The sequence below is a fragment of the Crocodylus porosus genome, unplaced genomic scaffold (assembly GCF_001723895.1).
Source record: "Crocodylus porosus isolate Cpor-Errol unplaced genomic scaffold, CroPor_comp1, whole genome shotgun sequence".
Lineage (NCBI taxonomy): Eukaryota > Metazoa > Chordata > Crocodylia > Crocodylidae > Crocodylus > Crocodylus porosus.
In genome coordinates this window covers 20,576,668-20,604,346 of record NW_017728914.1, presented here as the reverse complement: position 1 = coordinate 20,604,346, position 27,679 = coordinate 20,576,668, and the positions used below count along the sequence as shown (strand labels likewise).

Sequence of the window (27,679 nt, the reverse complement as noted above, 5' to 3'; positions counted from 1 at the left end):
CCAGAGGTGCAGGGAATATGGCAATGACAGCAGTCCTCATAAAAATAAGTCCAGAACAGGTGAAGACACTCTTAGATCATTTGGACCTTTTCAAGTCAACTGGTTCAGATGACCTTCACCCTAGAGTGCTGGCCGAGCTCAAAGCAGTGCCTCTGGTGGGGCTGTTCGAGGAGAAAGGCGAATGTGGTTCCATCTTTAAGAACAGAAAGAGGGATGACCCAGCCAACTATAGACTGGTCAGACTGATAATTTTTTCAAAGATCTTCCCCAGGACCAATGTCAGGAGGCCATCAACCACAAGCTTGCATCTGGTGGGGTACTGAGAAGCAACCAGCATGGATTTGTAGAGGGGAGGTCACACCTAACAAACCTGGTGTCCTTTTATGACTATGTAAAACTAACCACCTGGACATGGGGCAGGAGGTGGACATTGTCTACCTAGATCTCAGCAAGGCCTTTGATACAGTTTCCCATGAAATCCTCTCCGTTAAGATGGAAAGTACTGGCCTAGACCAGGCTACAGTGAAGTGGGTTGGGATTGGTTGCTGAGCCAGTTCCCAACAAGTCGTAACTGATGGGGTAGCCTTCATCCTGGAAGGCCATCTCCAGTGGTCTACCCCAGGGATTAGTGCTCTTTAACATCTTTATTAATGACCTGGATGAGGGAGTGAAGAGTGCAATGATTATATTTGCGGATGATACCAAGCTGTGGCAACAAGCAGGCACATTAGAGGACAGGTCAAAGATTCAAGACGACCTTGACAGGCTGGTCCTATGGGCTGAATGAAGTCATATGAGGTTCAACAGGGACAAGTGCCAGGCCCTTCATCTAGGTAGGAAAAACCCTCACCATATCAGGGGAATGGGTGGTGGTCCACTGGCTGGCACTGTACCCGAAAAGGACCTACAGATGTCAATTGACCAGAAGATGAATATGAGCCACCAGTATGAAAGTCACCAACAGAGCAAACAGAATTCTGGCGTGTATCAGCAGGCGTGTCGCCAACAGGTTCAGAGAGGTACTCCTTCCCCTTTATTCTGCATTGGTGAGGCCACAGCTGGAATACTGTGTCCAGTTCTGGGCACCACACTTCAAGAAGGATGTGGACAAGCTCAAAAGGGTGCAGAGAAGGGTCATCCACATGATCAAGGACCTAGCAGACAAGCCCTATAACGAGAGGAAAGACTTCGGGATCTGGGTTTGTTCAGCCTGAGCAAAATAAGCCCGAGAGGTGACTTGATAGCTGCCTACAAATATGTAAAGGGAGAATACCAGGATCTAGAAGAACAACTTTTCAAAAAGGCCCCCCTCGGGAAGACGTGGACCAATGGACACAAGCTAGTCGAGGAAAAGCTTTGGCTGGATGTAAAGAAAAACTTATTTTCCATACAGGTAAAAAATCTGTAACACTTCCAGCCAAGGTGGTGCAGTCGCCATCTCTGGTGGTCTTTAAGAGGAAACTGGACAAATACCTCGTTGAGCTCATTTGAGCCCAATCACCTCCTTCCCATGGCAGGGTACTGGACTTGATGATTTTACAGGTCCCTTCCAGTACTCCTTTCCATGATTCTATGATTAAAAAGCAGTTTTGGCATATATAAAGTGCAAAGGCCTTGAAACTTTCCTCGTCATGACTAGGCCCAAGGACCAAGGCTTCTAGCCCAGGTATAGAAAATCCGTGATTAAAGTTAAAGGCCCCCTCCACAGCCCCACTGGTGCCCCTCACTCCCCACCCACAGCACTGCTGGTGCCCCTTGCCCCCCCACCTACAGCCCCTGCTCCTCCAGCCCTGCCAGAGGGGGCCCCCCCACAATTGCCAGGGATACGGACCTGGTTCCGCAGCCCCCTGCCCCCACTCCCCCCTGCTGTGGGCTCAGGCAGGGCAGTTCCCCTCTGCTGTGTGCGCTCCCAGGGGCAGGGGGGGCCTGCACCCCCCAGATCAGTACCAGGACAGGCTGCAGGCTCGAGCTCCGACCCTGCTTTCCTCCTTCAAGGCCTCTGGAGCCAGCAGGGAGCTTATTGCAAAACAGCAAGATCTGTGGGTTTCACTGGTAAAATGAGAAATCTGCATTTGCCTCTGGTAAAGGCAAAATCCATTGTTTACATTATTTTTCCATGGGAAACATCCCTGTATACAAGGTATCGACTGCTGCACTGAAGTGAGCCATTACCAAGACTTTAGGAAAAAAAAGTAACTCAGTGCATCTCCTGAACTTTTCCTATCCTTTTGTCTCTCTTCCAGACAAGGTTCCATGTACTTAGTTTCCTCTTACGGATCACACACCCTTGACCTGCCATACTGTTTACCTTTTCCATATTATATTCAGTTCTTTAATTTTTTCCATCACTCCTATTTTTACTCCTTCCCCACCACCAAGGGCATCTCACTCAATCTTTGTTAGGAAAAAACCTCACTCAAAGGTTCCTCTAACTTCTCCTTGTCAGGCCTCCACGTTCAACTATCTGCCCCTACCTAAAGACTCTTTCTCCTTACTGCCTTCAAATACCAGCTTCTTGTTAAAACAGTAGTAGCAGCTCCCAAGACATTCTGACTGCTGACAAGCATGAAATAAACCCCCACAAAAAATGGTACTTTACCAGAAGAAGCAGCGCAATAATTTGACCCAGCTCCTCAGCATCTGTATAGACTGTGTGCTTGAGCAGGCCTTTTTGGTGCTTTTATCCATCACATAAAAGCTCCAAAAAGCCCCACTGAAGCATACAATCTATACAGACATTGGGCAAGCCAGATCAAGTTAATGTGATGCCTCTTCTGAGCATGCGATGCGCTTGGTGCAGGTATGTAAGTAAAACAGTTTGTTGTTGTTGTTTTTTGTTTTGGTTTGGGGTGTTTTTTTTGGGGGGGGGAGGGGGGGGTTCATGTCTGTAAGCACCCTTTGTGGCCGGCTCCTAATCCCAATCCTGAAGAGCAGGCAGAAGCTCCAAACACTTAGATTTGAGAGAATGCTGCCATTCTGCTATCATGCTTCAACACAGACATTGGACCGCTCTCCTTCTCCCAAGGGGAAGCAGCAAGCCTGTAAGCAACTTGCATCTCCACTTGCTCTCCTCCTGGCTTCTACTGAGTTTACTCTCCCCTTACAAATTCCAATTTACCCATGACGATATGGGTTTTTAATACCCAAAAGTAGAGCCTTACCAAATTCATGGTGGAAGTGGTGTGCATGGTGGCTCCTCTAATCGTGTACAGTCCCCCCCAGTTGCTGATTGGTAGAGGGGCCCTGCTTGCAGTTTGTTCCTGATCAGCAGGGAGGCAAAAACTGTGGTTTTAAGTATGGTGTCATTTTTCCCTTCTACTGCCGATTGGTTGAGAGGCCCCAGTGGCCCTGCTGACCAGCGGAGAGGCAAAAGCAGTGCCATGCTTAAAACCATGGTTTTCATTTTCCCACTGAGCAGGAGCAAGCTGCAAGCAAGGTCCCTCTGCTGATCAGCAAAGGGGAGGGCAGGTGTACCTGCAAGATAATAGGAGCCATAGCATACACCATTTCTGCCGAGAATTCAATACAGCCCTACCCATAATATTATGAAAAAGAAACCCTGGTCTGCAGCCAAACATAGCATCTTAGATTCAAGACTTTATGAACTGTAAGCAGTTATCCATACTATTAATAACCCCAAGAAACTACTGCAATAATTTAAAAGAATGTGGTGCTAGTTTATTTTTTTTTAAAAAGTAAGTTGTTGCTTTGTTTGAACACCTGTGCTTGTGTAAGAACTTCAGCCATTTACTCCAAGTGTTTTTGGGAGGTTTCATTTCAGCTTATTACATAAGCAAGTTGGCAGATGCAAGTAACCAATCGGTGCTTTTTCATTGAATGTCATATTTAGAAAAGAATGCAAACAATACCGCTTCACTTAAAAATTCTAAAAGCCCCAACAACTTATTTCTACTATAAAAGTTAGCTTTTCTGTGAAAAGGAGACAGAGGGAGGTGGTTACATTCCATTTACAGGACAGTTAACAGTTTTCATTTCACCCTTAAGGCCCTGGCCTTCCTGAAAGTACAAAATCCCTTCCATAGTTTGGAAAACTTATTACTAGAAGAACTTTACCAAAGCACTGTGAAAGTAACTCTTCAGTTTTGGAGCAAAGAAACTGCCAACAAAGAATAACATTGAAACCAATTTCCTTTCCCAGAAAATTCCCCTGAAACTTATGCCGAGTCAGAGTAAAGAAGAGAAAATGAAAACAAAACTATGCAGTTATGAAACAGAAGACACTTCTTAGAACCAGCAATGTCACAGGGATGTAGAAAATTGAAAGAGACCATTCCCCTGTTAGCTTAGAGCGAGGAGTGAAAAGTCTTTGCGAACAGATCAGCAAAACTGAAGAAATTAATTCTCTGTGCTCCAAGAACTACTGGGCCAGGGAAGCAGAATAAGTTCTTGGAAACAGTGTTTTCATTAAAAACAGGCTTCTTAACGCTGGATGATTTAAACTAACAAAAACAAAGGAACAACATGGTCAAGTCATTCATTACCATTTACAACATGCACTTTCTCCCAGCAAAATTACCTGCTGGATATTTTGGGGGGGTGGGAAGGGGGGGGCGGGCCACATTGTAAAGAAGTGAAGGGCGCAGAGGGCCTGATTCTGCAGGAGCCAAGCTGTGCAGCACCTCTGAGCCAGGTAAGCAGCCAGCAGTACTTGCTGAACCAATTGAGCACCTACCCAGCTTGAGACTTGGGTCCAGGTATTTGCCTCAACCAGTCAAGTCAGCCAAGAGTCTCATACTGATGGAGCAGAACTGCCCAGTCTCATTTCTGGAGCTGGGTGGGCCCTTAGCTGACTCAGCAAGCATTGCCAACTGCCCATGAGGATTAAGAAATAAGGCTGGACAGCTCGGCTTAGCCAGCAGCTTCAGCCTAGGACAGTGGTCTCCAACCTTTGGCATTTAAAAGTGTAGCAGGGCACTAAGGTGCCTGCTACTTGAAAAGTAGGAATAGTCACCCAGGTGCCGGTAGCCAGGGCAACTAGGAGGAGCTAGGGGCTCACCCCTGTTGAGTCAGCTGACCGGAAGGGGCCAGGCCTGGCTCCTATATAACTCCCAGGCTGAGGCCATGCAGGAGGCCCTTACCTGCGACAAAAGCAGAAGCAGCTCTGCCCTGAGTGAAAAAAGGGAGAAGTCTCAAGGTGGGTGCAGCTGGTGATATGGGGGAGAGACAGTGCACTTGTGGGGTGGCTCAGAAGATGTTTTAGCCGTGAGGCCTGGATTTAAGTTATAGTGTGGAGGCTTGTGTTTTGTGTATGTTGTTTAAACCAGAGGACCAGGAGAGGCTATAAGGGGATGGAGGAGGCCTCATAGGGGGCCCATGGCTGTGTGGGAACCCCAGGCCCGAGAGAGGGGCAGCAAGAAAGGTGCCAGAGAAGGCACAGCATTTTGGGGTGTACTGACCCCGGCGCCTGTGGGGGCATTTCTGAGACAAGCCTGCAGAAGCCAGAGCGCCTGTGGGGCGCAATTCTGAGAAAAGGCTGCAGAAAGCCAGAGTGCCTGTGGGACGCAACTGAGAGACAAAGGCTACAGAGGGCCCAAGCGCCAGAGGGCGCGCTGAAAGACAAGGGCTGCGGAGAGCCCGAGTGCCAGAGAGGGCGCAGAGGGTGAGACAGACTAAACAATGTCCGGTCCATCAGCAAGGCTTGGGGCATGGTACAGGGGTGGTTGGAGCCACCCATGGCCCATAAGAGTTTGGAACCCCGTTGTATAAACAAGGATTGGGGTAGTAGGAACAGTGACCAGGAAAACGAGGCAACCTCCCTTTTACTTTCAGAAGATCAAGTTGTGGTGGGAGAGAATGAGGGTGTGTTAATGCAAACTTAACACTGTAGGGGGCGCTAGGGGAGAGCTCAGCAACCCTAGGACATTTTCCCCTGCCTGGTACAAAAAGCAACCCAAGATCTACCATGTGCTGCCACCACCTCTCTTCCACCTAGCAGGTAAGTCTGTGGGGAGGGGCAGACTGAGACAGAGGGAGAAAACATTATTTGGTGGTGTGCCTCCCCAGCAGGTAAGTCCCACTCTGCTGGGTCCCACTCAACTGACCCCTGCTCCTGCCTCTATGGCACTGTCCCTCACCATGGGGGACTCGATCTAGCCCCTGCCCCTTCCCTCCCCCATGCATGGACCTGCTGGGCTGGGGCACGCGCGCTGGCACTCAGGCCCCTACCACAGCCTCGGATGTACCGCAAGAGGCTCCAAGATCTACTGGTTGGTGACCACTGGCCTAAGACTTGGTCCTGCTTGATCTGCCCCTCAAAGTGGGGGATACTGTATCCTGCAGCTAGGGATTAACAGAGCAGCCACAAATTTTTGCCTTTCCTGCCCCCACTCTCCCCTAAAAAACAAACAAAACCACCAAGAAACAAAAAACCCTGTAACTGCCTATGTTTTCCCCAAGAAACACCCCTCCCCCCACACATGCACATGCACACACACACACACACACACACACACACACACACACACAAGAAACCCTTTCTCCTAATTGTTCCCACTTTTTCTGTAGGCTACCCACAATGAAAGTTAAACTAGTGTACACCTCTAACATTTACTTGGCTTTTACACTAGAGCCAGATTAGTAGAGATTGTGGGGGGTTTTGCTTTCTGGAGAGAGGAACATGGCCTTTTTCTGTGGATCTCTCAAATCATAAAAAAATTAGAGCTAAAAGGGACCTCAGGAAATAATAATTTAGCCCAATCCCCTGCTCAAAGCAGGACCATCCCCAACTGGATCATTCCAGCAAAGGCTTTGTTGAACCAGGCCTTAAAAACCTCTAAGAACAGAGATTCTAACACCTGCCTAAGTAACCTGTTCCAGTGCTTCACCATCCTCCTAGTGAGAGAAGTTCTCTCATATCCAACCTAAACCTCCCTTGCTGCAACTTCAGACCATTGCTCCTTGTTCTGTCATCTGCCACCACTGAGAACAGTCCAGCTCCATCCTCTTTGGAACCCCCCTTCAGATAATTTAAATGCTACCTGCATTTTAAGTCTGTCAGCAGCAGGATACTGACAGCCCTCATCCTAATGTGTTACTTATGGAAGGTTAGGGTGCTTTTGACATCCTTGGGCACCAGGGATAATCCTGCTTCAAGCAGGGGGTTGGACTAGACCTCTGGAGGCCTGTTCTAGCCAACTGTTCTATGAGCCTATGAGTAACAATTGAATACTCACATGGGTACTGAAGCTGTGCAAATGAGCTGACATACACAGACATCAGTGGGGGTGCATCAACAGGTTTTTGGGGCCAAAACTGATACTCTATATTTAAGGAGGCCTATCACCTGATACCAATCCGATTTCTGATACAGCCGCCTCCAGCTGGTAAGTCCAATGCTGTGAAAGGGGAGGGAAGGAGACAGAAGGGGTGTCAGGGGCAGATCAACGCTCCCCATAGTGAGGGAAGGGGCAGGTGCTGCTCAGGCAGAGGGAGGGGGGTGGGCACGGCCACAGTTTGTTGGTGGTGGGGGGAAAGGACAATGACAACAGCTGTTCCCACCATTGCTCGCATCCCAGGAGGGCACAGAGCCTGTGCGGGGTGGAGCAGGCTGCAGCCGAGCCTGCACGGGGTTCTTCTTAGTGGGGGCTGGGCTCAGAGTGGGTGCCAGCAGCACAGGGAAGATTCTGCACCCACCCCAAGTTTTACCGCTATTCCACTCCCAGCACCACTGCTGCCACCAGCCATCCAGTGCAGCCCTGACTTAGCACCCTGCCTCCACCTATGTGCCAGGAAGAGCCAGGGCTGCACTGGGAGCAGAGTGGCAGCAAAATTTGGGGTGCAGTATCCCCCCCAGTGCTGCCAGCACTTGCTCCAAGCCCAGCCCCCACTGAGAAGAGCCACACACATTCCTGTCTGCAGCTGACCTGGCCTTGCAGAGATCCAGGGGGCACATGCCCCGCCTGTGCCCTGCCAGGATGCAAGCAGTGGTAGGAGCTGCCTACCCACCTACTCCCTTCCTCATCCTGGGTGGCACTGATCTGCTGCCTCCCACCCAGCTTCCCACCATGCTGGGATTGCCACTTGGAGGCATCTCTCCAAGCTGCTGGCTCTGCTTTTTGCTGCCCGAGCACTGCACTGCGGCTGCACACAGCACACTCATTTATCAGCCAAATTATCAGCCCCATCTGTACCGATCCGATATCAGATTGATGCATCAGTGCACCTCTAGACATCAGTCTACCTTGTATTAATACATTATTTTAAAATTTAAAAAGTATATCCACTTTTAAATCCTACTACAAATAAATCCTACTTGTAATATATAGGGTCTGGTGCTGATGAAAGTTATGCTTGTTTTACATCAATATTACTTCAAGGAGTTACTCCTAAGTAACACAGAAGTGAAAGCATTTCAGTTGACAGTTTAAAGCTTTCAACAATTCATCTGGTATATATTGGGAGTGTCTACAGAAGACACTTACTGAGGAGTAGTAAATTTATTAGCTCCATAATGAATGTCTTGCATCCACACGTACAGTCCTAGTGGGCCACAGGAAACTAACTCTGCAGCAGGGTAGCACCTGTAAATACAAGCACTGTCCTGCTGCACAGTTTTTTCCATGTGCAGCAGAGCATATGTAGACACTGAGTCAGCTGGCAGGGACTCAAGGGTGTTTCAGCACAAGGGCTGCCTGCCAGCTAGCCCCATACTGGAGCACCCTCATGGCCTGACCAGCCCCTCCACAGCACACTGAGCCACGTCAGAGCAGCCCTGGGCTGGCAGGCTGACCCTACTGGGGCCCTTGCTAGCTAGGGCTGCTCTGACCTGTTCACAGTTCAATGTACTGTGGGCCCAGGCACGTGTTCCAACAGTAGGGCCAGAAGCAATAAACTGCAGTGCAATATGTGCTGGCATTTATTGCCGAGTGCTAATAGCACATGTAGATGCGCCCACCCAGGGCTTGGGAGGGAGGCAGCGGCACTGGTGGTGGTGATAGTGGTAGCGTGTGGAAACCAAAGCATTTATTAACTCAGAACAAAAGCTAGAGTTCTGGCCCTGAAATCAGTGTTAATTCTCTCACTGGTTTTCTTAAATAAATCTTTTAAAAAGCAGCGTTCCTGGCCAACTCACTATTGCACAGCTGTATTAAGGAACTGCCAAGTCAAAGGAGTGAAATTAAAGACACAGCAATAATTTAGGCATGCTACCTAAATACACTATCAAGCCTGCAGAGCTCAGAGGGGAGAAATAAGACTTGAATTGTACAATAAGTTCTTAGCAGTCAGGCTCCAGCTCCTCTGGAGCTGATGAAGATGCAGCTCAGTGGCATTTTGTACCTGTGCGCATCTGGGCCCGGGGCGAGGTGCAAACCTGGGTAGACAGCAGAGGGCTGGGGCCACAATCTGCTCCCCACACACCTCTGCCCAGGGAAGATATCTGTCGCAGGGGCATGCAGGCAGATCAGGGCTCTGCCCCTGCCCTGGCCCCATGCTGTCATTGCCCCAAGATCTCAGGGTCTTCCTGGCCCTACCTCATATCTCACTACTGGACACTGGTGAACACCTACCTGCAGCCCCTTCCCATCCATCTGGGCGCTCACTGTGTCCCCACAGGTCCAGACCCTGGTGGTGGGTGCAGGGCAGATGGGCCAGGGTGCTCACCTTCCCCAACGCTGCCCCCCGAGAGGACCACGGCAGTTAATAGCCGACACTCTCAGGCCTATGAACCTTCATTTATTTACATGACAGGAAAAAGGCAGGAAAGGCGATTACAAGTTACATACTTGGATACCTGCATTGTCTTTAAAATGAAAGCAAAACCGAGTGAAACCGAATTAAAAATCCTGACTTTCAAGGAAGAGACCCCAAACAGGTTGTCACTTTTTTTAGATTTAAATTGATTTTGGGGGGTTTCTGGAGCAGAGGAGCCAGACACCAGCAGACACTGACCATCACTCTTTCGGGAGAGCCACTGGGGAGAGGGAGCAGCGTGCAGGACCTGGTGGAGCAAGGCTGCCTAGGGGAATTCAGCTCTTTGCAGCTTCCCTGCCCCGAAGCCAAGCAGCAAGACCCAGGCCTACTGTTGGCGCCTCAGCCCGCCCAGGAAGCAGGAACGGGGCTGTGGCCGAGGAGGGCTGTGGGGCAGCCGGCAGCAAGGTTGCCTCCTGCCCCAGCCTCCCCCGCCCCGCTAACACACCTCCCTCCAACATGGCTGCCCGCCGCCCGCACGGGGCACAGCCTACCCCGCTGGCGCGGCCCGCCCCTCCCCCCTTGCAGCTCCATTGGGCAACCGCTGCCTCGCGCCCGCCCGGATTGGCCCGCGCACCCGCCGCTCACGCGCCCAGCTGCTCTGTCAAGCTCGGCTGAGGCGACATGTAAACAAATCCCGCGCTCGGGCTCCTCGGCTGGGCAGCGCCGCTTCCCCCGCGGGGCCAGGCGGCGGGGGTAGAGACGGTTCCGCCAGGGCTGCCACCTGGGCTGCGACGGCCTCCGCAGCCGCCAGGGCAAAGCAAGGGGCCGCGACACGCCCCCTTCCCAGGCTGCGCGCTGGGTGCCTCTCGGCTGGATGCAGCCCGCCGCGCCCCGGGCGCCTGCGGCCACTCACCCCCGCCTCAGCCCTGCTAGGAACAGCACGCCGCCTGCACCCCCCCCGGCAGCACCCACCGCCCGTCCGCGCCGTCCCACCCCGGCAGGGGCTGCTGGAGCGGCCCAGCACACCGCCAGGACTGTCCGGCCCGGCCGCCGCTCACCTGGCGCCTCCCTAGGCCCGCGGGGGAGGGGGCGCCTCAGCACCGGGCGCCGCCCGCCCGGCCCCGGCGCTGTCTCCGGCCCCGGCCCGGCCTCTCCATGCTGCTCAGGTTTGTTTTGTTTATGTCCCTTCCTGACTGGCTTCCGGAAATCGCGTGACTCGCCCCCGTCACGTGGCGGGGGGGAGGGGGCGCCGCCGACCAATCGCGGTGTGCCGGCCCGAGGGCCAATGGGAGGCTGGGGGCGGGGACTCCGTCACGTGACGGCAGAGGGGGTGTGGGGGGCTCTCTGCGCTCGTTCCACGTGCGTCTCGCCCCCCGTGGGCCGGGGAAGGCTCACTCAGCGATTCAGAGGGTGGGGCGGTCACCGCTAAAAGCGCTGCCGTGACTGGTCCGAGACTGCGGAAATCCCCGTCCTGGTCCGATCTTACCTACCTCGGTGATCCGGGCCCGCTCCGGTCTTGTCCTGCTCGTTTCAGTCGTCCAGACCAACCCGATCGTCTCAGCCCAGCAGCACAACTTGGTACCGGAGGCGGGGGCCGGAATGAGGGTGCACGGAGCACCCGTAATTAACACAACGTTGACGGTCAAGGCTTGTGGCCAGCTTTAGTTTTTTATATATAGACCTCACGAAGCATCCTCTTCCTGAACTGGTCTGCCAACCCCCGTCCGCAGCTATGTGATAACTAGAGAGAGGACATAAACATACTGTTATCACATAGCTGTGGACTGGGGTTTACGATTTTATTTTGATTGTTATCACACAGCTGGGGTGGGGGGTTTGGCAGATGAGTTCAGAAAGAGGATGCTTCGGGGAAATTGGGCAAAGAAGTCTAGAAGTGGTTGAAGGAGCAGGAAGATAGGGAAGCAACAGCAAGCTGTAGAGCTGCTCAGAGAAACTTTAGTGGAGCCGTATTCCATCAGACTGCGCTGTTCCATTGAAATCCCGACCCTTTGAAAAACTGGCCCCATCCCACTAAAATTTCATTTTGGAATAAAAGTGGGGAGAAGGTTCCACTATGTCGAAACATCTGTTTTAAGTGTGCTTAGTTTTGAAAGGGCTTTTTATTCAAAATTCATTTTTCTTTTGTGTTTTATATACTTAAAAGTCACTCTCAAAAACAATCTGGGTTTCAACTGACCAAACATCAATTCTTAAAAAAATTTCTTTCATGGAGATTTTTTTTGAAATATTTGGATGGGCTGTTGTTTCAAAACAAAGGCAAATTTTGCAATGTGTTTTAAAAGCATCATTTCCAGTTTCTAAGCAACTGTAAGAGTCATTTTATAGTTGGTTTACACTTACAGGCTTTTATTCGCTTGCCTAATGCTACATTGTAAGGCTCGTAAATAGTTGAGAAGAAAATTCAAATCCAGTCAAACAATTTTTAGTGATTATTTCTTAAGTATAATTTTATTTTTCATTTCAAAACTTACTGTAAAAACATCAGTTAGCAAGACAAGATATATAGACATACTAACAGTATTCAAAGAGAATAAAAATCAGTGCTCAAAGAGAGTCTTTAAGACATCCTCGGGGTCTTTAATTGACACTGCTTTGTAAATGAAGTTGTAGAGAAGAAACAGCCAAGGTTAACCAGTCTAATTTAGACTATCATACTCAACAACAGAAGAAAACAATAGTTATATGCAGTTTGTAATTTCTTGTAACGAAGCTTACATTTTAGGCTTCAAACACCGTGTCCATGTAAAAGTGTAAGAAAGACAGAATAGATCTCATGGGATGAATGTCACTTCTAAGGACCCCGATGCAGAGATAGATCCAGAGTGCACTTGCATGAGCTGCAAAAATTATACATACCAGTCACAAATTTCCCTTTATCTTAAGCATCAACTTGGCAAATTAATTTTTTTCTGCCCGAAACAGTTTTCAGAAAACTGGTCCAAAAATGTTGAGACATACCTGGATTATTTTTATGCATATTATGGGGCTATCTGATTTGTCTGTTCAATTAATATCATGCCATCTGCTACATGGGTGCAAAGATGTCACACTATTTTTAGATTTTTTTGCATAGACCTAGGAAACTGAAGTAGACGGCCTCAATCACTCCTGCTTAGAAACAGTACAGATGTTAAAGCTCCCAAAGTCTCATTTCTGTATAGTTTTGGGCATAACCTCTTGGCTAATGGCAGCGGAATGGTGGGCAACTTGTGAATGCAAAGAACAAATGGGCTGTCTGATTTTTAAAAGAAACGTCTTCCCAAGTCAGAGCAGAGAGAAGTGAATCCCTTTCGGATCTATACCTGGACCCTTGATACAAATCCCAAAGGAAGCTTGTAGCCAAGGCTAAACACAAGAGACCTTCCAACTAAACACAGACAGTAAGGGGTGCTGAAACCTGGAGATCTAATTGAAAGTGGGACAAATTATAAGAATCACCTTGGAGAGAAGGGGAGGCATGGGGCCTCTTACTTGAAAGGTGTCACTTTGAACAGGGTCAGTGGTACAACTTGCCCTGAAACCACGGTACAGTAGTGGTTTTATACAGATGAACAAAGCAAGGAGGTGTCTGTCTTCAAAGATTTTTTTCTCTTCAGTTTTGTAGGAAGGTGGGGGCATAGACTGGTCTGTCCTGGCTTTGAAGCTTTTTAATGTATTATTATGGCAATCACGTGTATATAATACAAGAGCTGGATACGGTGTGCTTAGAGAAATGAATTCAAGCTGTCTGTGATTTGCATAAAAGCCACACATTGAGCTTAGGCTCATAACGTGCCTTTTGCTCATAGTATTTTATTTCCTTTGTTGCAGAAAATGTCTATGTTGTCCTATGTGCCAGTCTGTAGAAACAGATTTGAAGTTTGTGAACATCATTCCTTGCGCTTGCATAACCTGAGCTGTGTGTACAAATTAGCTAGAAGCCTAACTTTAATTTGCTCAGATAATTACTTTGTACACCCCACATCTGTTTTCCTATATCTGCAAGTCATAGATGACTGGATTTTTGCAACTATGGGTACCCACATTTGAAGTCAAACAGTCTTCTAAGGCAGGAATCAGCAACCTACAGACTGCAGCGTTTCAGTGGTGAAGGGCTTTACCTAGACAGTAGAGGAAAGTCGTGGCTGGGTTGGAACAAGGGATGATCCTACCTGGTGAGATCCCTTCCAGTCCTACTTTCTTATGAACCTTCCCTTGAAGATCTGTTCTACAGCAGGGGCTGAGTTAACGTTGCCAACCATTGTTCTACAGTGTTGTAGCACAATAAGAACAAATTAAAAATAAAAAAGAAGATTCAGGGTGAAACCAACCTCACTGCTCACTTTAATATGCACCAAATTTCAGATCAATCTTTAAATCCGTAACTTTGTATTTTGTACAACATGCATCAGTCAGTTATTAGTCATGGCTATTTATCACTGGTTTGAACCTTGGTTAGCACCGCTCAGAAAACAGCATTTCCACTTGTAACACCTACACATAGTTTTATGTACGCTTCAAGTATTTGCATGAAGTGAACCAAGTTAAATAGTCCTTTCTGAGGTAGAAAAGGAACATTGTTTACCCAAACAACAACCATTCTCTCCCAAGTCCAGCTCACCAACCCACCACTCCTCTCATTCATAATTTTGTAAAAGCTCTTATTTCCGTATATTTTCCACTGTATCCTATGTTATGCTCTTTATGCAATGGCCTAGCCTTGTTACTTGAGGCAACAAAGACACACTTTCTGCAATGAGGTAAAATACCACCTTTGTTTCTCCTTTTGAATAACTGTAACCAGCTCTGTTTAGGCATTCTATATAATGAAGATAGAGCCACAGCTATGCTGAGTTTCACGAGTGATTACAGTTGCAGTTCAATAGGAAGGACAAATTTGTGGAGACATAAACTAGGTACTTTGAACCACAGCCTAACTGGGTACTTACCACCCTGTTCCAACACTGTATTTGCAGCATCAGTGTTATTGAAGCAATTACTGTTGGGACTGATCTTCAGGGCCCTCACTACTTACCCCTGTCTTTCATCTCTGACCCAAAGGGTCATGCACTCTACCTAGAGTGAAAACACTCTGGAAAATTATGAAGAAACACTGTTTGGTATAACATGTAATTCCTTATGTTTTCTGCCCTGTCCTGGGTCAGTCCACATGGTTTGATATCAATACCCTAGAACAGGTTGTCAAAATTATCACATTGCACAGGCCAGATAAATAGCAGAGGGCTGGTCCAGGTGCCAAATCAGGGCCACAGGCTGGCCCTGAACACCAGATCCAGTGTGCATGGGTGGTCCAAGACCCACAGACAGCAGTGTGGGTCAAATGATAGGGTTCCATGGGCTGCATCTTTTGACACCTGCCCTAGAGGGCCTGGGACAGGTTAACCTAGTCATGGGATCTTCCCTTACACTCTGGTGAAGATAGTAATCTTGTCTACACTACCGAATCCACAGGCAACAAAACATTTGCTGGGGTGCGATCATTAGCTCTGGAGCTCACTTCCTCAAACTTCTTTCACAGATCAAACATTTTCAAGGCACACACAATTCATAAAGTGGCTTAATCCTAGCTATCTGCTTTACTTGGTGTACGATAATTAAGGCATTTTACTATCAGTACAATTGTTTCCTACATTCTCAATGGTTCATTAGGTTAAATCCCAGTCTGTAAAAGCTGCCAGACAATTCTGTGCTACATAGTAAGAGTCCAGCCACAGAGATTTTTAAGACCTGAATGCCTCAAGAAAAGAGAAATTAACTACTCTCACTCAGAATCCTACTTTGGAACACCACCTAGGTCCTGAAGTAGAACAGGTAAGACCTTACACTCAAGCTGCCATGGTAAAATAGTCGTATTAGATAATACAGGAATACTAGAAGCTCTGAAATTTTAGAAGATTAACTTTTTGCATAACTTGCCAGCTTAAACACTGCAGAAAGCTGAACCAGAAAGTCAGCTGTAAGAACACGCTTACAATCTTCAAAATAACATTTCATATAAAGCCACAGATTGTTTTATTCTCAAGTACAACAATGAGAAATTTAAGACAAAGCCTCTTAAGAATATAACCCTTTGTAAAAAAAAAAAAAAAATGCCAGCAACCTGTGGCAACATTTTTATTCTCATACAGTTTTAGTGCATACTTTTTCAGGTTTTATTGCTACTTCAGTCACATGGAACATAGCTGTGAACTGTATCTAGTGTGTGTGGAAGATCCCTAGAGCTCACAAGTGAAAAAGGAAGAGGCTGCCATCAAATCCATATCCCATGAACAATTAAATCTTTCCATAACAGTGGAAATTCATTAACACGTACAAGTTTACAACAGAGAAGAGGAGGTATAAATCTTCACAGGCACATTGTTAGAGTAAGTAGTAACATAGGAAAAAAAACTAAGGCTTTGAATAAGCCATTTTGAATGCAAGGCAAATACTAAGGCATTAAGTAGGTGTGGTATCCAACCAGCTATGTTAATGGCATCTTTGGATCAATGGAGTTTTTCATCTGGAGGGAATCTCTTCTTTACCTGCAAAGCAAGAGGCAATTTAGTTATTCCCTTCCATAGATTTTTACTAAGATAGACTTGCTTGGGAAATTTACTTCCTAAGAAGATTCAGCACCATATAGAAGGGCTCTGCAATTGTCGCCAAACAACTCCAGAGTACCACCAGGCAGAATCTGTCTACTTGCATCTTAAGAGACGCAGGGGTTAAAAGCTTTGTACCATCTATGGTATTAGTCCAACACTTACAAGATTTAGTGCATCTACATCTCAGGAATAAAATGTTCCAGCTGGGACACCTCCAAATGCCCCAGCAGCAAGGCACCAGCGAAGCCAGTCTGGGGTCATCTCTAGTGCCCACTTCAGCACTCTGAGAACGGCAGCATGATACTCAGGAAAGGCTTCCCTAATGCATTTCCCAGCTTAGAGCACGCAAGAGGGATATAGTTCAGGAGTGTCTGCTCTAGGACAGGCTGCTATCACACTGGCTGTAAACATCCACTTGCTTGCATCATTAGAAGCAACTAGATTAGCTCTGCCCTGGGCAGCTGGACAGTTCTGTTTTTTTTAAATTATTTCTATTACATTGGGAGCCAGCAATTTGGATCAGGCCCACTATTCTGCTGGACAGTGCACAGGGCACACGAAGAGACATAATCTGCTGCTTGATCTAGGAATTAAGACAAGTAACATGAAGAATAAGAAGGAGCGAACATGCAAAGAAGTATAGGGATATTTCTAAATGCACTACTGTGAGGCACTTGGCCACCACAGGGATGAAGGTAGCATAAGAAGCTAGAGAGAATACAAGTGATTTCAGAGGAAAATACAAAAACTATGTACAGTCACATTTTCAGCTGATAATTTGAGTGCCAACCCATAACCACTTGCCCCTTCAAACCATTAACTGGGTTGCACAGGGAAGTATATTATTATCCTGATACTAATAGGTATTATTGTTTGAATTAGAGATACAGGAATGGCAAAGGTTAATTTGTCCCATCAGATGCATCAGTCCCATCTGATTCCACGCAATGGAAGAGATGGTTTACTTGAAAGTTGCCCCTAGTACCATGCATATAGTTTTTAAAATACTTTAATTGTTGAACTTTAAAGAGTTAGTATTTCACCCTCTTTGTTTTAGCTCTGTATTCTGTCCTTAACCTTCAATCTAAAGATGGATGGTGGATAGAATTTTTTTTTCTGTATTAGCCTTGATTTTGGACAAGCACATCTTGGAAAAAAAATCAAAATAATCCAGACAGCTGAGAATTCTGGCAGGTGCTCTAAAAATTTAGCAACACACACAGATTCTCCAAGACAATGCTAAAGCTGCACATCTGAGATTTCAGCTGGAGTCTGCTTGGGTAGTTCAGTCTGGAGCAAGAAACATCACTAATGGCTGTGTGGCTGTATTGGTGCATCAGGGGTAGGACAAGAGAGCAAAGGATTGGAACTCCTCAAGAGCTTAATTCAAAGCTGACAGTCCCAGCAGCCCAAGGTCCTGTCAACAATCAGAAGAGTAGCCATCTTTAAACAGGACAGTGAGGGGCCAAGCATGCCTGAATGCACTGCTCTTTTCTAAATGGCAAAAGGAAGACATTCAAGAAACTACACAATAATCTGCAAATACTCATTCCATCCAGGAAGAGCAAAAACCAACTGCAGATGCTTCCTCAGCCTGATGAAAGGTATTTGCACCAAAAGTTTGCAAAGAAGAATTTTTCCAACTGAGTTGGTCTAATAAAAGATACCAGATTTACCCAAATAACCTCATCTGCCTATGCCTTAGACCAACACAAGTATAACCTATACCCCTGGGACATGGGTTCAACATTCAGAGAGGCAAGGAAAACCAAAAGTAACTCAGTGACGGACAGACGGACAGACCCTTGGGTAAGAATCTGGTTAAACAATTTGCCCTTGCTGTCTCACTTCCCCTCACACAACAGACTTTAGAAGGTCATTTTACCAGGTATTAATATCCCCTCTCCTTCTCAAGACCAGTTTCTCTCTCAAGCTTTGGAACACTCCTCACTAATGGGAACAGACAGATATTCTCTGGACAGCTTGCCTGAATTTCAAGAGCATCTCTTGCCTCCAGCATGTGCCTGAGAGCAACAGCAGGCAGCTCACTTAATACCCCATCCTTTCTGTCTTAAGTGACCATTTTGTCCAGGCAAGTAAATCCCAATTCCAATCCTGTGATCTGCTCGAAGTTTGCCAGCCATTCTCCTTGTGGTCAAGGTCACCAGTCAGCAGAAACAGCACTATAAATTGCACCAACTAAGTCCAGTTTAGCTGCCTCATGCTATCCAAGGCCCATATTTGTGGCAGAGCCAAACCAACCTTTGGCTTCTACTAGCTGCTAAAAGTGAAGAAAGAGACCTATGTAGTCCGACACACTCCTAGTTAAGGCTGAACCTAATCTGAAACACTAGGGCTTTGCTTCAGTATTAACGCTCAGGAAGCTTTATAGCCAGAATCAAATCAAGCTATAATGTCAGCTATCATTTGTCAACTGCTGTTCAACTCTTTCCAAAACACAAAAAATTATATTAATTAGGACAAGAATTAAATTTGCAAGACCGAAGCAGATCGAAAAAGCACAGCACTCTGAATAATTCTGTCTCATCAACATAAAAAAGCCATGGATTTAGTCTCCCGTTTTATGCCTCCGCCCAGCAAATTTCCACTTGTCACCCATTTCCGAATCCATTTCTTCAAAGATGGCACCTAAAGTCAACACGCCACTTCAGCAGGCAGCCTTGATGGCGGTTTCCAATATGACCAATATAAGCTTCCAAGAACAAGACCTGTACAGTGTTACGGGGTTGAGCAGTAGGATGAATCATTCTCCTTACAACTGCCTGTGGCCTGCTATCTAAAACAATATGCTAGCCTACAAGGTTCAGCACTTCATTGATACAAGACAGACCTCTTTGGTCATGTGCACCACTTTCCCAGAGAGGTGTTACTTTCCACCATCAGAACAAGGATGTTACCTGCAGAACAGACAGATGGGCCTCAAGTTGATGAGAAACTGGCTTGTCAACTGGATTTTCTGTTTCCTATTTTTCCTTTAACACTTGAACATAAAAGAAGGGGGTGCAGGGAAATATTCCTTTTGATGCTCTCCCAGTATTTGCTGTCCCATGGTATGACCCTTTTCTCACAGCTTTCCAGGAAGCGAGTGCAGTCTAGACAGCATCCCAGTTTTGTAACAACTGTCTCCAAATTTAATTAACATTGAGTACTGAAATACATCATACTTGCAGCCCACATAAAGACAGCCTAATAAATAAATTGATTAGCAGCTAGGGTGCCATGATAGCCTTTAAAGGGTGCCATTGGGGGACAGGAGATAAGCAAGATAAGCTTGAGAAGAAAAGTGCAAACTCTTCCCTTACAGCTGCTCACCTGCCTCACTTACTAGGGCAGGTTCTTCCCTGCTGGCTGCTGTTCCTCCTTCCCAGCCTATCTTCAAGCAGGTAAAAATACTATTAGTTTTCGAAATGGGGTGCTGCTCAATTCATAGAGTTATGAAGGATGTCTTGAGTCTAAAAAGGTTAAGAATCACCAAAATATAGGGTAGCTGTCCCTCAAGTGGAACCTCTTGAGCCTTCCCCACAAAGATAAAATGAAACGACTCCAACCACACTTACCTAATCCACAAACAGCTGTGGCAGAAGACAGAGGACATTAAGGCCAGTGATGTTTAAGATACCAGATAGTTTCATTTTTTAACTGTGGTCCGAAGAGAGGGTTGAGCTGGGCCAGGATCGCAATCAGCCAACTGAAGACAAAACATAGGAGACATCAGGAATATGGATGATGGAAACTTGGCCAAAAGCTATGAGGGCAATGGATGGACAGCACTGAAGGTTTAACACCAAATCAAAACACGGCACAGCCCATGCTCCTAAACCTCCAACTTTCATCCAAGTTTCAAACATCAGATGCTGCTAAAAACTATGTTTGGTGTCAGTGCTGTTGTCCGATTTCAAATGACACTGTTAGAGGCAAATGGAAAGTCTCTTTAATATACTTTTTCCTTTGGAGAGCAAGTACCCCAGGACATAGTCATTATCTTCCCAGACCACAACATGAATCTTCCCTAAGAGCCGCTCAAGGCCTCTAAGACAGGGGTTCCTGACCTTTTTGTGCCGAGGACTGGCAAACTGCAGACCAGCCAGCCGCGGACCAGCAGTGACAGGCATACTGCGGCAGATACCAAATCTTTTTTAGTACTTAGTATAAAAAAGGGTTGGCTGCTGGTCCACAGTATGCTGGTCACTTCCAGTCTTCAGTTTTCCAGTCCACGGTCACTTCCAGTCCGGCAGCCAACCCTTCACAGCCGGGAACCAGCCCAGGGGTTGGGAACCCCTGCTCTTAAGAGGTGTGGGACAGGGCATGTCACTAAAATAAGCTAACTCCAAAATGAACATGCTTTTTAGTTTCATTCAATCAAACTATAACTATGCCGAGCATTGGCTATACATAATACAAAAGGAAGCTTATACCACAGCCCTATTTATGCCGGTCAAAATAAATATTAAGGCAAAGCCCAAGTGAAAGAATAGAGTCTATCAATTAAAGCACAGGAAGAAGAGTTGGGAGATAATGCTTGAATTGCTTTGTCATATGGGCAAGAAGTCACCAAATAACAGGTTCCCCTCACATAGGTAAATGATCCTTGTATGAATCAGAAATGCAAGGCTTGATGTTTACTAAGCACCTTTTGACCCACTAAAGGGAGGGTTAAGAAAATCATATGCATCAACTGATTCCATTTGATGCTATATTCAGAGGGGGAAAAAAGTAACCCTATTCTACCGTCTTCACCTTCTTGTGAAAACTGTGGTGGGGCTAGAACTCAAGCAAAGGAAAAATGTAGACCTAGATCAAAGGTTAGGAAAAATAGATGTCTAGAGCAAGAGGGTTCAAAAGTACTGGAACAATGTCAATAGGATAACAAACCTCACATCAGCAGGAACAGCTTCCTCATCGGAGCAGTGACAAACTAACCCAGCAGAAGCCACAGCCAGAACAGAAAAGAGGAGGAATTTGGGATGTGGAAGAGATCCAGGAAAGCTTAACAGAAATACTTCACCATTACAAGATGTACTTGCTTTGTAAATGTTACAGATTCAGAAAAAGCCAGGGACGGTTTTAAGTATTTTACATAGGTCTAAATCCAAACTATATAAGCATGTTTAGTGAATGCACCAGCTCATCTGCCTGCTATTTCTAGAATGCTTTGTAAGGAGAAGAAAAAGCACAGCAGCTTTGTAATGGGAGCTGCCACAAATGCATCAGACTGCTTAGGCAGTCATGGAAAATTCCATGCAAACCTGGATGCTTTGACCAATGAACGAAGTGCACGGCAGCTGCAAAATGGCTACCACAGCCATAGACAGAAATCTGCATGAGATAAAAGGAATGTCAATCCTCTTAGCATTAAGAAAACAAATATTTGTATATTTTGATTTTTTTTTTTTTTTTAATAGCTTTGTGCAAAAATCAAAGAGGATGCTAGCTTGAGTCAAACATTGTGCCTGCAACATCCTAACCATCCCAATATGCTGGGAATACTGCAGGGAAACAAACAAAAATCAATCATCCATGCTAAAAATATATGGCAGGTTGTGTAAAGTATGTTAACATCTACTAGAGAACACCAAAAAAGCAGCCAATTCACTCTCACTTACAAACTGAAATGCTCTTATCTTGCCATCTCGGGTGACACCGTTAGCATCAGACAGACATCAGGTTGAATTTACCCGGTAAAAAGTAAACTGCCCTTTTGGATATTGAATCCTTCCTACCATCAGACTAATTGCACAAATGTTTAGTAGCAATTTGACAAGTTCCCTCCCACCTTCAGCGAGACTGTTTGGAGCCCACCTACAAGTTGGTTTTTAGATACAAACCCGTATGAGAAGGGTGCCCAAGCACTATACCATCTGTCATTAACTTTCTGAAATAAGGGAGTAGAAATGGGAACACTACATTCCTCCACGATAATTATTTGTTTCTTTCTGCTGCACAAAAAAAAAAAGGAACTTTCTGTATTAGCACACATACTGAGGCCTCTTCCTAGGTTTCCAGAGATCAGACCCAGCACTGCTGCGAAACAAGTGAGCTGGAAGCGCATTCTGAACACTGCCCTATCTACAGCTGTATCACCAGGTAAACACTGAGCTGGTTTGAAAAGCTCTGGGACCAGGCTGGATACATACACAGTTCTGAGGCATAGTGGCATTATCAATCAATACTTAGATAAATCTTTAGCTCCACTACCTCCCTGCAATGCAGGAGTTTGATCACTGAAAGCAGAGTAGGAGATGGGAGGGCAATGAACTCCCAAGACAGGATTATGGAAAACTTCTCCACACGTTTCAGTTCCAGAGCGTTGCTCTTTCTTATGAAGTATCCCAACAAAATGGGGCATTCAGTGCACAACAAAGCAAGTCTCTGTATCTATCATGTGCTGTTTTAGTATTATTAAATGCAGGTATGACTTTCAAACCACCACAAATTCCACAGAATACCTCCTGCCTTAATCTGCATCAGTTAACCAGTGTATGCAAGGAGCTGAAAGTCCCTCCTGTTCTACCAAAGGAAGTAAAAACTTATCACTTTAGTGTATCAATTTCAGAGTGATCCTAGCTGCTCTGGCTCTTACTAAGAGGATGACCATACCATCTGCTACTGCAGGTTATGAGTGAAAGCTCTGATATCTGTTTAGATTCAGTTTGGGTAATTACATTCAGCCCACCTAGAATTCCCCTGCAATGACAAAAATGATTAATTATTCCTAAATTTCAGCACTGAATCCAAGTAGTGCAGCTGTGCGCTCCTATCCTGGTGCTGTCTTCTGCCTCACAAGGGGTTCAAAACCTGATATACAGAGTTGTACAACTCAAAGAGACCTCAAGGTTCAGTTGGTCCAAAACCCTGCACAAACTAATACTATTCCTAACTATTCTATCAAATGCCTACCAGCCTTCAAAAAAAAAAAGCTGAGTCTCTAGATGGGAGGTCCTACAAAAAGTATTATTGTTACGATTACCATTATTCTTTCTGTATGCCCCACACACCTCCCAAGGTTTGGGTTGCCCTTCCTTGGCAGTCTGCTATGTGCAAGCATCCATGTGCACAGGCTGTTTGATGGGGAATTTCATGCAACCAACTTAACATAAATGACCAGAGGGTAAATGGCTTTCCTCTATTTATCAGTGAAAGTAACTTCTATTTAAGAGCTTAAACTAGCACACACCTAATTAAGATGGATACAGTTGACCAATGCCAAAGAGACAAATAATGTTTAGCCAGAAGGTTTTGAAGTTGTTTTGCATCTGCTGGAGCCATCACAAAAGAAAGCTATTTTGTTTAGTTCAGAATTTTAAAAAGTTAGAAAAAAAAGTTTCATGAAAATTAAGTGACAGCCACTGTCACCCACAGATAAGTTTCAAGGGCAGAAGACTGCCCTTGAGACAATGCACTAATATCAGTGTCATTTTGATACCAGTAATAGGTTTTGCAATAGCTTCTTCCTAACACTGCAACAGAACTAATACATTCCACTTCGTTACATATAAAAGGTTTAATTCACAGATACATTTCTATGAATTGAATCCAAATATGTAATTCCAAATGACTGACTGCATTCAAGCAATACCTGACTGAAGCATTCACACAATACTTTACTTCTCTTAGTCCTCACAAAGGTGCAACGGGAGAAAGCTAGACAATAATCCTAAACACTGGGCTTACTTGTGTTATAGCTAATTTCCTTTATCTACCTCTCTTTAACAGTTGAGAGTAGATCTTTCACTGGCCAGTCCACTACAGCACCTACTAAGCCAGGGGTCAGCAACCCCTGGCATGTGTGCCAAGCATGGCATGCAAGGCCATTTTGCTTGGCACACCACTACCAGCCCAAGCTCTAAGCAGCGGCTGCCAGCCATGGACCCCAGGTTGCTCCCAGCAGGTGGCTGGGAGGCAGCAAGCAGACCGGGCTCCGTGGGCCAGCTGCAGCTGGGAGGCTGCAAACAGCTGCTCCAGGCTCCAGCATGCCAGCACTCTGGCACCTTCCAAGGTAGACATTGTGGTTTTCTTGGCACTCCAGCCAAAAACCGTTCCCTACCCTTGTGCTAAGTTATACCAATATCTGAACCAATCCCTTCTACTTGAGGACTGGGATAAAGGTTTCCCTTTTACAGATAAGAAGTTTGGATCAGTTACTCCTTCATGCCTTGTTTCCTAGTATGCTACACATCCTCAGCTGCCACCAACTTCTAAAGAGTTGCCTGGGCTCAGGACTTTGAATGTACAAGCCTTAAATTAGTGGCACAGACAATGTCAGACTGGCTGGGACAGCAAGAATTGGGCAGAGGGCTGCAAACCTCAAGATGCAGAACCACTGTTTTCCTTCAAAACAAACTCAGCAATGACTCATTAGTAAGAAAGCATCTCGCTGCCCAGGCTCACCCAGGCGCTTGCACAGCAGCCAGCCATCTTGCTAGGTGGCTTAAGTGATTTCTCCACAACACATTACAGCCCCATTCACCAGGGAAGAAGACTCAAGTATATATTCACAGGCACCCCAAAACAGCACCCTAGTTACTATGTCTGCCTACAGAGAGACAGTACGTTTAGTTTATTTTATTTATATGGCACTTATCATAAACAAAAACCCCTACAGCTATACTATGAACCCATTATTTCAAAGCATAACATTGACTTCCTTTGTTTATAGTTTAAACAGAGGAAGTTTTAACAGTAAAATAAGAGGAACACGTTAGGGATACTTAAGAATTTTGATTTGGCAAATATGTTCAGACACAGGAAGGAAGTTGGGAAAACACCTCATGACTGTACACTTGTATACAGTCAGTAGAAGTCACAGCAATTGGGCATATAAGGGGAATCATTTAACAAAATAAGGTTTGCATAATATAAGCCTCAGCCACTCTGTAAAGCAAAGCAATGGAAATATACTGCATCCACCAATTCCTGACAGCCAAGGGACAATCTGGTTTAAGTAAGAACATCCGATATAATGTTTTTGAGAACTTGGCATCATAGTACCTATTTGTGCCTCGATCAAAACAGTAGAAGTGGCCCAAGCCATATGCACTAATCATTAAATAGGATCTCCAAGCAAGAAGTATTTTAAGATTGATGTCAAGCCATCTATCTGGTGATACGAGGGATCTGAGCTGCGTTCTACTGCTGATGCAATAACTAGTTAAGTTAATGTATTTTGTGGACAAGTACAATACTATTAAAGTTCACAAAGGAATGATGAATACATTGTAAATTCAGTTGTCAAGATACTCTGTTTCTGTACAGACCTCTCTCTGTAAATACATTTTTAGAATAGACGGACTTGAAACCTGTTGAACCATAAACAAGGTTGAACCAAAACAATGCTGGATATCACAGCAGTAAACCAAGCCAAAACCACTAAGCCTGAACCTCAAGCCAGACCATAATGGAACAAGACAGACCTTTCTTGAAGCAAGCTGTCCTGCATTATTTGTAACTAGACACTCAAAGGATGGCTTTGTGCTGCCAGTCCTTGGACCTAGTGCCTCAGATATTAAGATCTCTCTCTCTCTCTTTTTCCAGGTATTTATTGCAAGTTCATTACAATGTACCATTGTAAGCAAAAGTTTGCGTGAGCGCTCCCAAGCATACCTGTCATACCACTGACCTAGGAACAAAGTACCTGGCAAAATATGCCCATAAAAAGTGATGCCAATTTAATCTCCATAACAGCAGATATTTATGTGGAAACAAAATACTTAGCCAAAATGGCCTGGTACTTTAATCTCACTCAAAAAGCCCTTTTAAGAAGCAGCAAACATTTTGCAGAATTCAAGCTTTTCATTGCAGTCTCTACATACAAGCTAACCTATCTTCTAGATGCTGCTTGTGCTCAGGACCTTGCACATGGGCTTTAAACTAGTGGCACAGACAATGGCAGGTTGGCAGAGAGAATGGGAAATAGGATCTGGGATCCTTTCTGATACAACCAAGGCAAGGAAAGATCTTATGGGAAACCAGTCATTCAGTGATGCTGGCATTATCACAACAATTCCTTCTAACACTAGGGGCAGGACACTGATTTCAACAGTCAAGGGTCCCCAACTTCATAAAGATTAAGCACTGGTGACCTGTCACTGCTACAACAGTTGTGTATAAACTGCCTATTGCAGTCAACAGATATTTCAGAACTGGGAAGCCGTCACGAAGCGTGTGCTGAAGGATGCCAAGTCAGCAGATGAGAAGTAGTCAAGTTCAAAAGCACTTATCTAGACTCAGTTGAACACACTGTCCCCATCCAGAGGGAGGCTTTTTGAGACCACTGAGGGAGCCTGACTTGCAAAGTCACTTAAAAGTTTGTGGCACCTGTACAAGACTCCTTCCCCCAAAATTTACTCAGCTGGTGAATGCAGCAACCTTCTATCTGGGCTTTGAACCATAACGGCACTTCAGCAGCAGTACTGGAGGGACATTTTAGACACTAACACCAAGCTGAACTGCAGTTTTAAATAATAATGAGCGCTAGGATCAAGCAGGCCACCATACAGATCCCTTGGCAGAAGTGTCCAGGCTCTATCTTTCTGCTGAGCCACTATACGAGTGACTCAAGCACCAGAGGGTGGTCAAGCACTGGAACCAGCTATCTAGAGAAACTGTGGAAACTCCACCCTTGGAAATTTTCAAGAGCAAGTTGGACACACATTGGCTAGGATGGGTTAGTCAGAGAGTCTTCCAGTGAGCAGGGGGCTGGACTAGATGACCTTGCGAGGTCCCATCCAGGCCTATGTCCCTATGAACCACCTTGATTCGGCACTTGCCCCAGGGGGCGCAACGCAGCACTGGTACTTACAAGAGGTAGCAGCAAACAGCACAGGTCACCAGCATCGTGTTGATCACCCTGTGGGGGAAGAAGGAAAGAGGCGGGTGATGAGGAGTCACTTCTGCACCACGCCTGGGAAAGCGACCGAAAAAATGGGAAGTGTCCGGCAGGAGCACCCACATACGGGTGCACGAGGAAGGCGAGCGCTGGCCCGGGACCACCCGCGGGCAGAGGGCGCAACGCCAGGGCAAGCTACTGCCACTAAGACAAAGCTACGTTTTTAAATCATAATAACGTCACAGTTTTTACAATATTTTAATAGTTTTAATTAGAGTGCTAATTCAGCGCCCGGGGCCGAGGAGGGCACTCGGGACCCCGGCTAAAGCCGTAAGGAGGGGCCGAGCGCCCTGAGGCCTGGCCTCGAGCCCTCTCCGGGCTGGACCCGCAGGCAGGCCTGGCCTAGGGCCACTCACCCGCGGTTGGGCCCCTTGGGCACGAGCCAGGGCAGGACGCCACCGACGACCCCCCAAAAAACGCTCATGACGATGATGGGCACCGCCAGGCCGCTGTACGCCATGGCTACGCGAGCTCCCTTCCTCCTTCCCCAGCGCCGCCGCCGCAGCTGTGCCAC

General features: G+C 46.2%; 2 protein-coding genes and 1 long non-coding RNA gene across 3 annotated transcripts in view; 1 reads left to right on the top strand and 2 right to left on the bottom strand.

Moving 5' to 3' along the window:
- The window catches only part of CREBRF (CREB3 regulatory factor), a 34,723-nt gene extending 23,876 nt beyond the window's left edge, over nt 1-10,847 (bottom strand). Inside the window, exon 1 of the mRNA XM_019534959.1 lies at nt 10,710-10,847. The gene's annotated coding sequence lies outside the window, so the exon portion shown is untranslated. The remainder of the gene's footprint in view (nt 1-10,709) is intronic.
- Nucleotides 114-15,746, top strand: LOC109310017. Its single transcript, XR_002101114.1, has 3 exons — nt 114-125; nt 2,752-2,756; nt 14,530-15,746. It is a non-coding gene; the product is annotated as an uncharacterized LOC109310017 (long non-coding RNA).
- On the bottom strand, nt 15,668-27,679 carry ATP6V0E1 (ATPase H+ transporting V0 subunit e1). Its single transcript, XM_019534961.1, has 4 exons — nt 27,522-27,679; nt 27,079-27,126; nt 19,838-19,968; nt 15,668-16,196 (listed from the first exon to the last, which is right to left on the bottom strand). The coding sequence occupies exons 1-3, from the start codon at nt 27,623-27,625 to the stop codon at nt 19,875-19,877; spliced, it is 246 nt and encodes an 81-aa protein (XP_019390506.1). The 5' UTR covers nt 27,626-27,679; the 3' UTR covers nt 15,668-16,196; nt 19,838-19,874.

Coding starts and splice junctions, on each gene's coding strand:
- ATP6V0E1 (XM_019534961.1), bottom strand. CDS start 27,625: ATGGCGTACAGCGGCCTGGCGGTGCCCATCATCGTCATGAGCGTTTTT. Junction 27,127..27,521: donor CCCAAGGGGCCCAACCGCGG/GTGAGTGGCCCT, acceptor CTTCCCCCACAG/GGTGATCAACACGATGCTGG. Junction 19,969..27,078: donor GCTGTTTGCTGCTACCTCTT/GTAAGTACCAGT, acceptor TTTTGTCTTCAG/TTGGCTGATTGCGATCCTGG.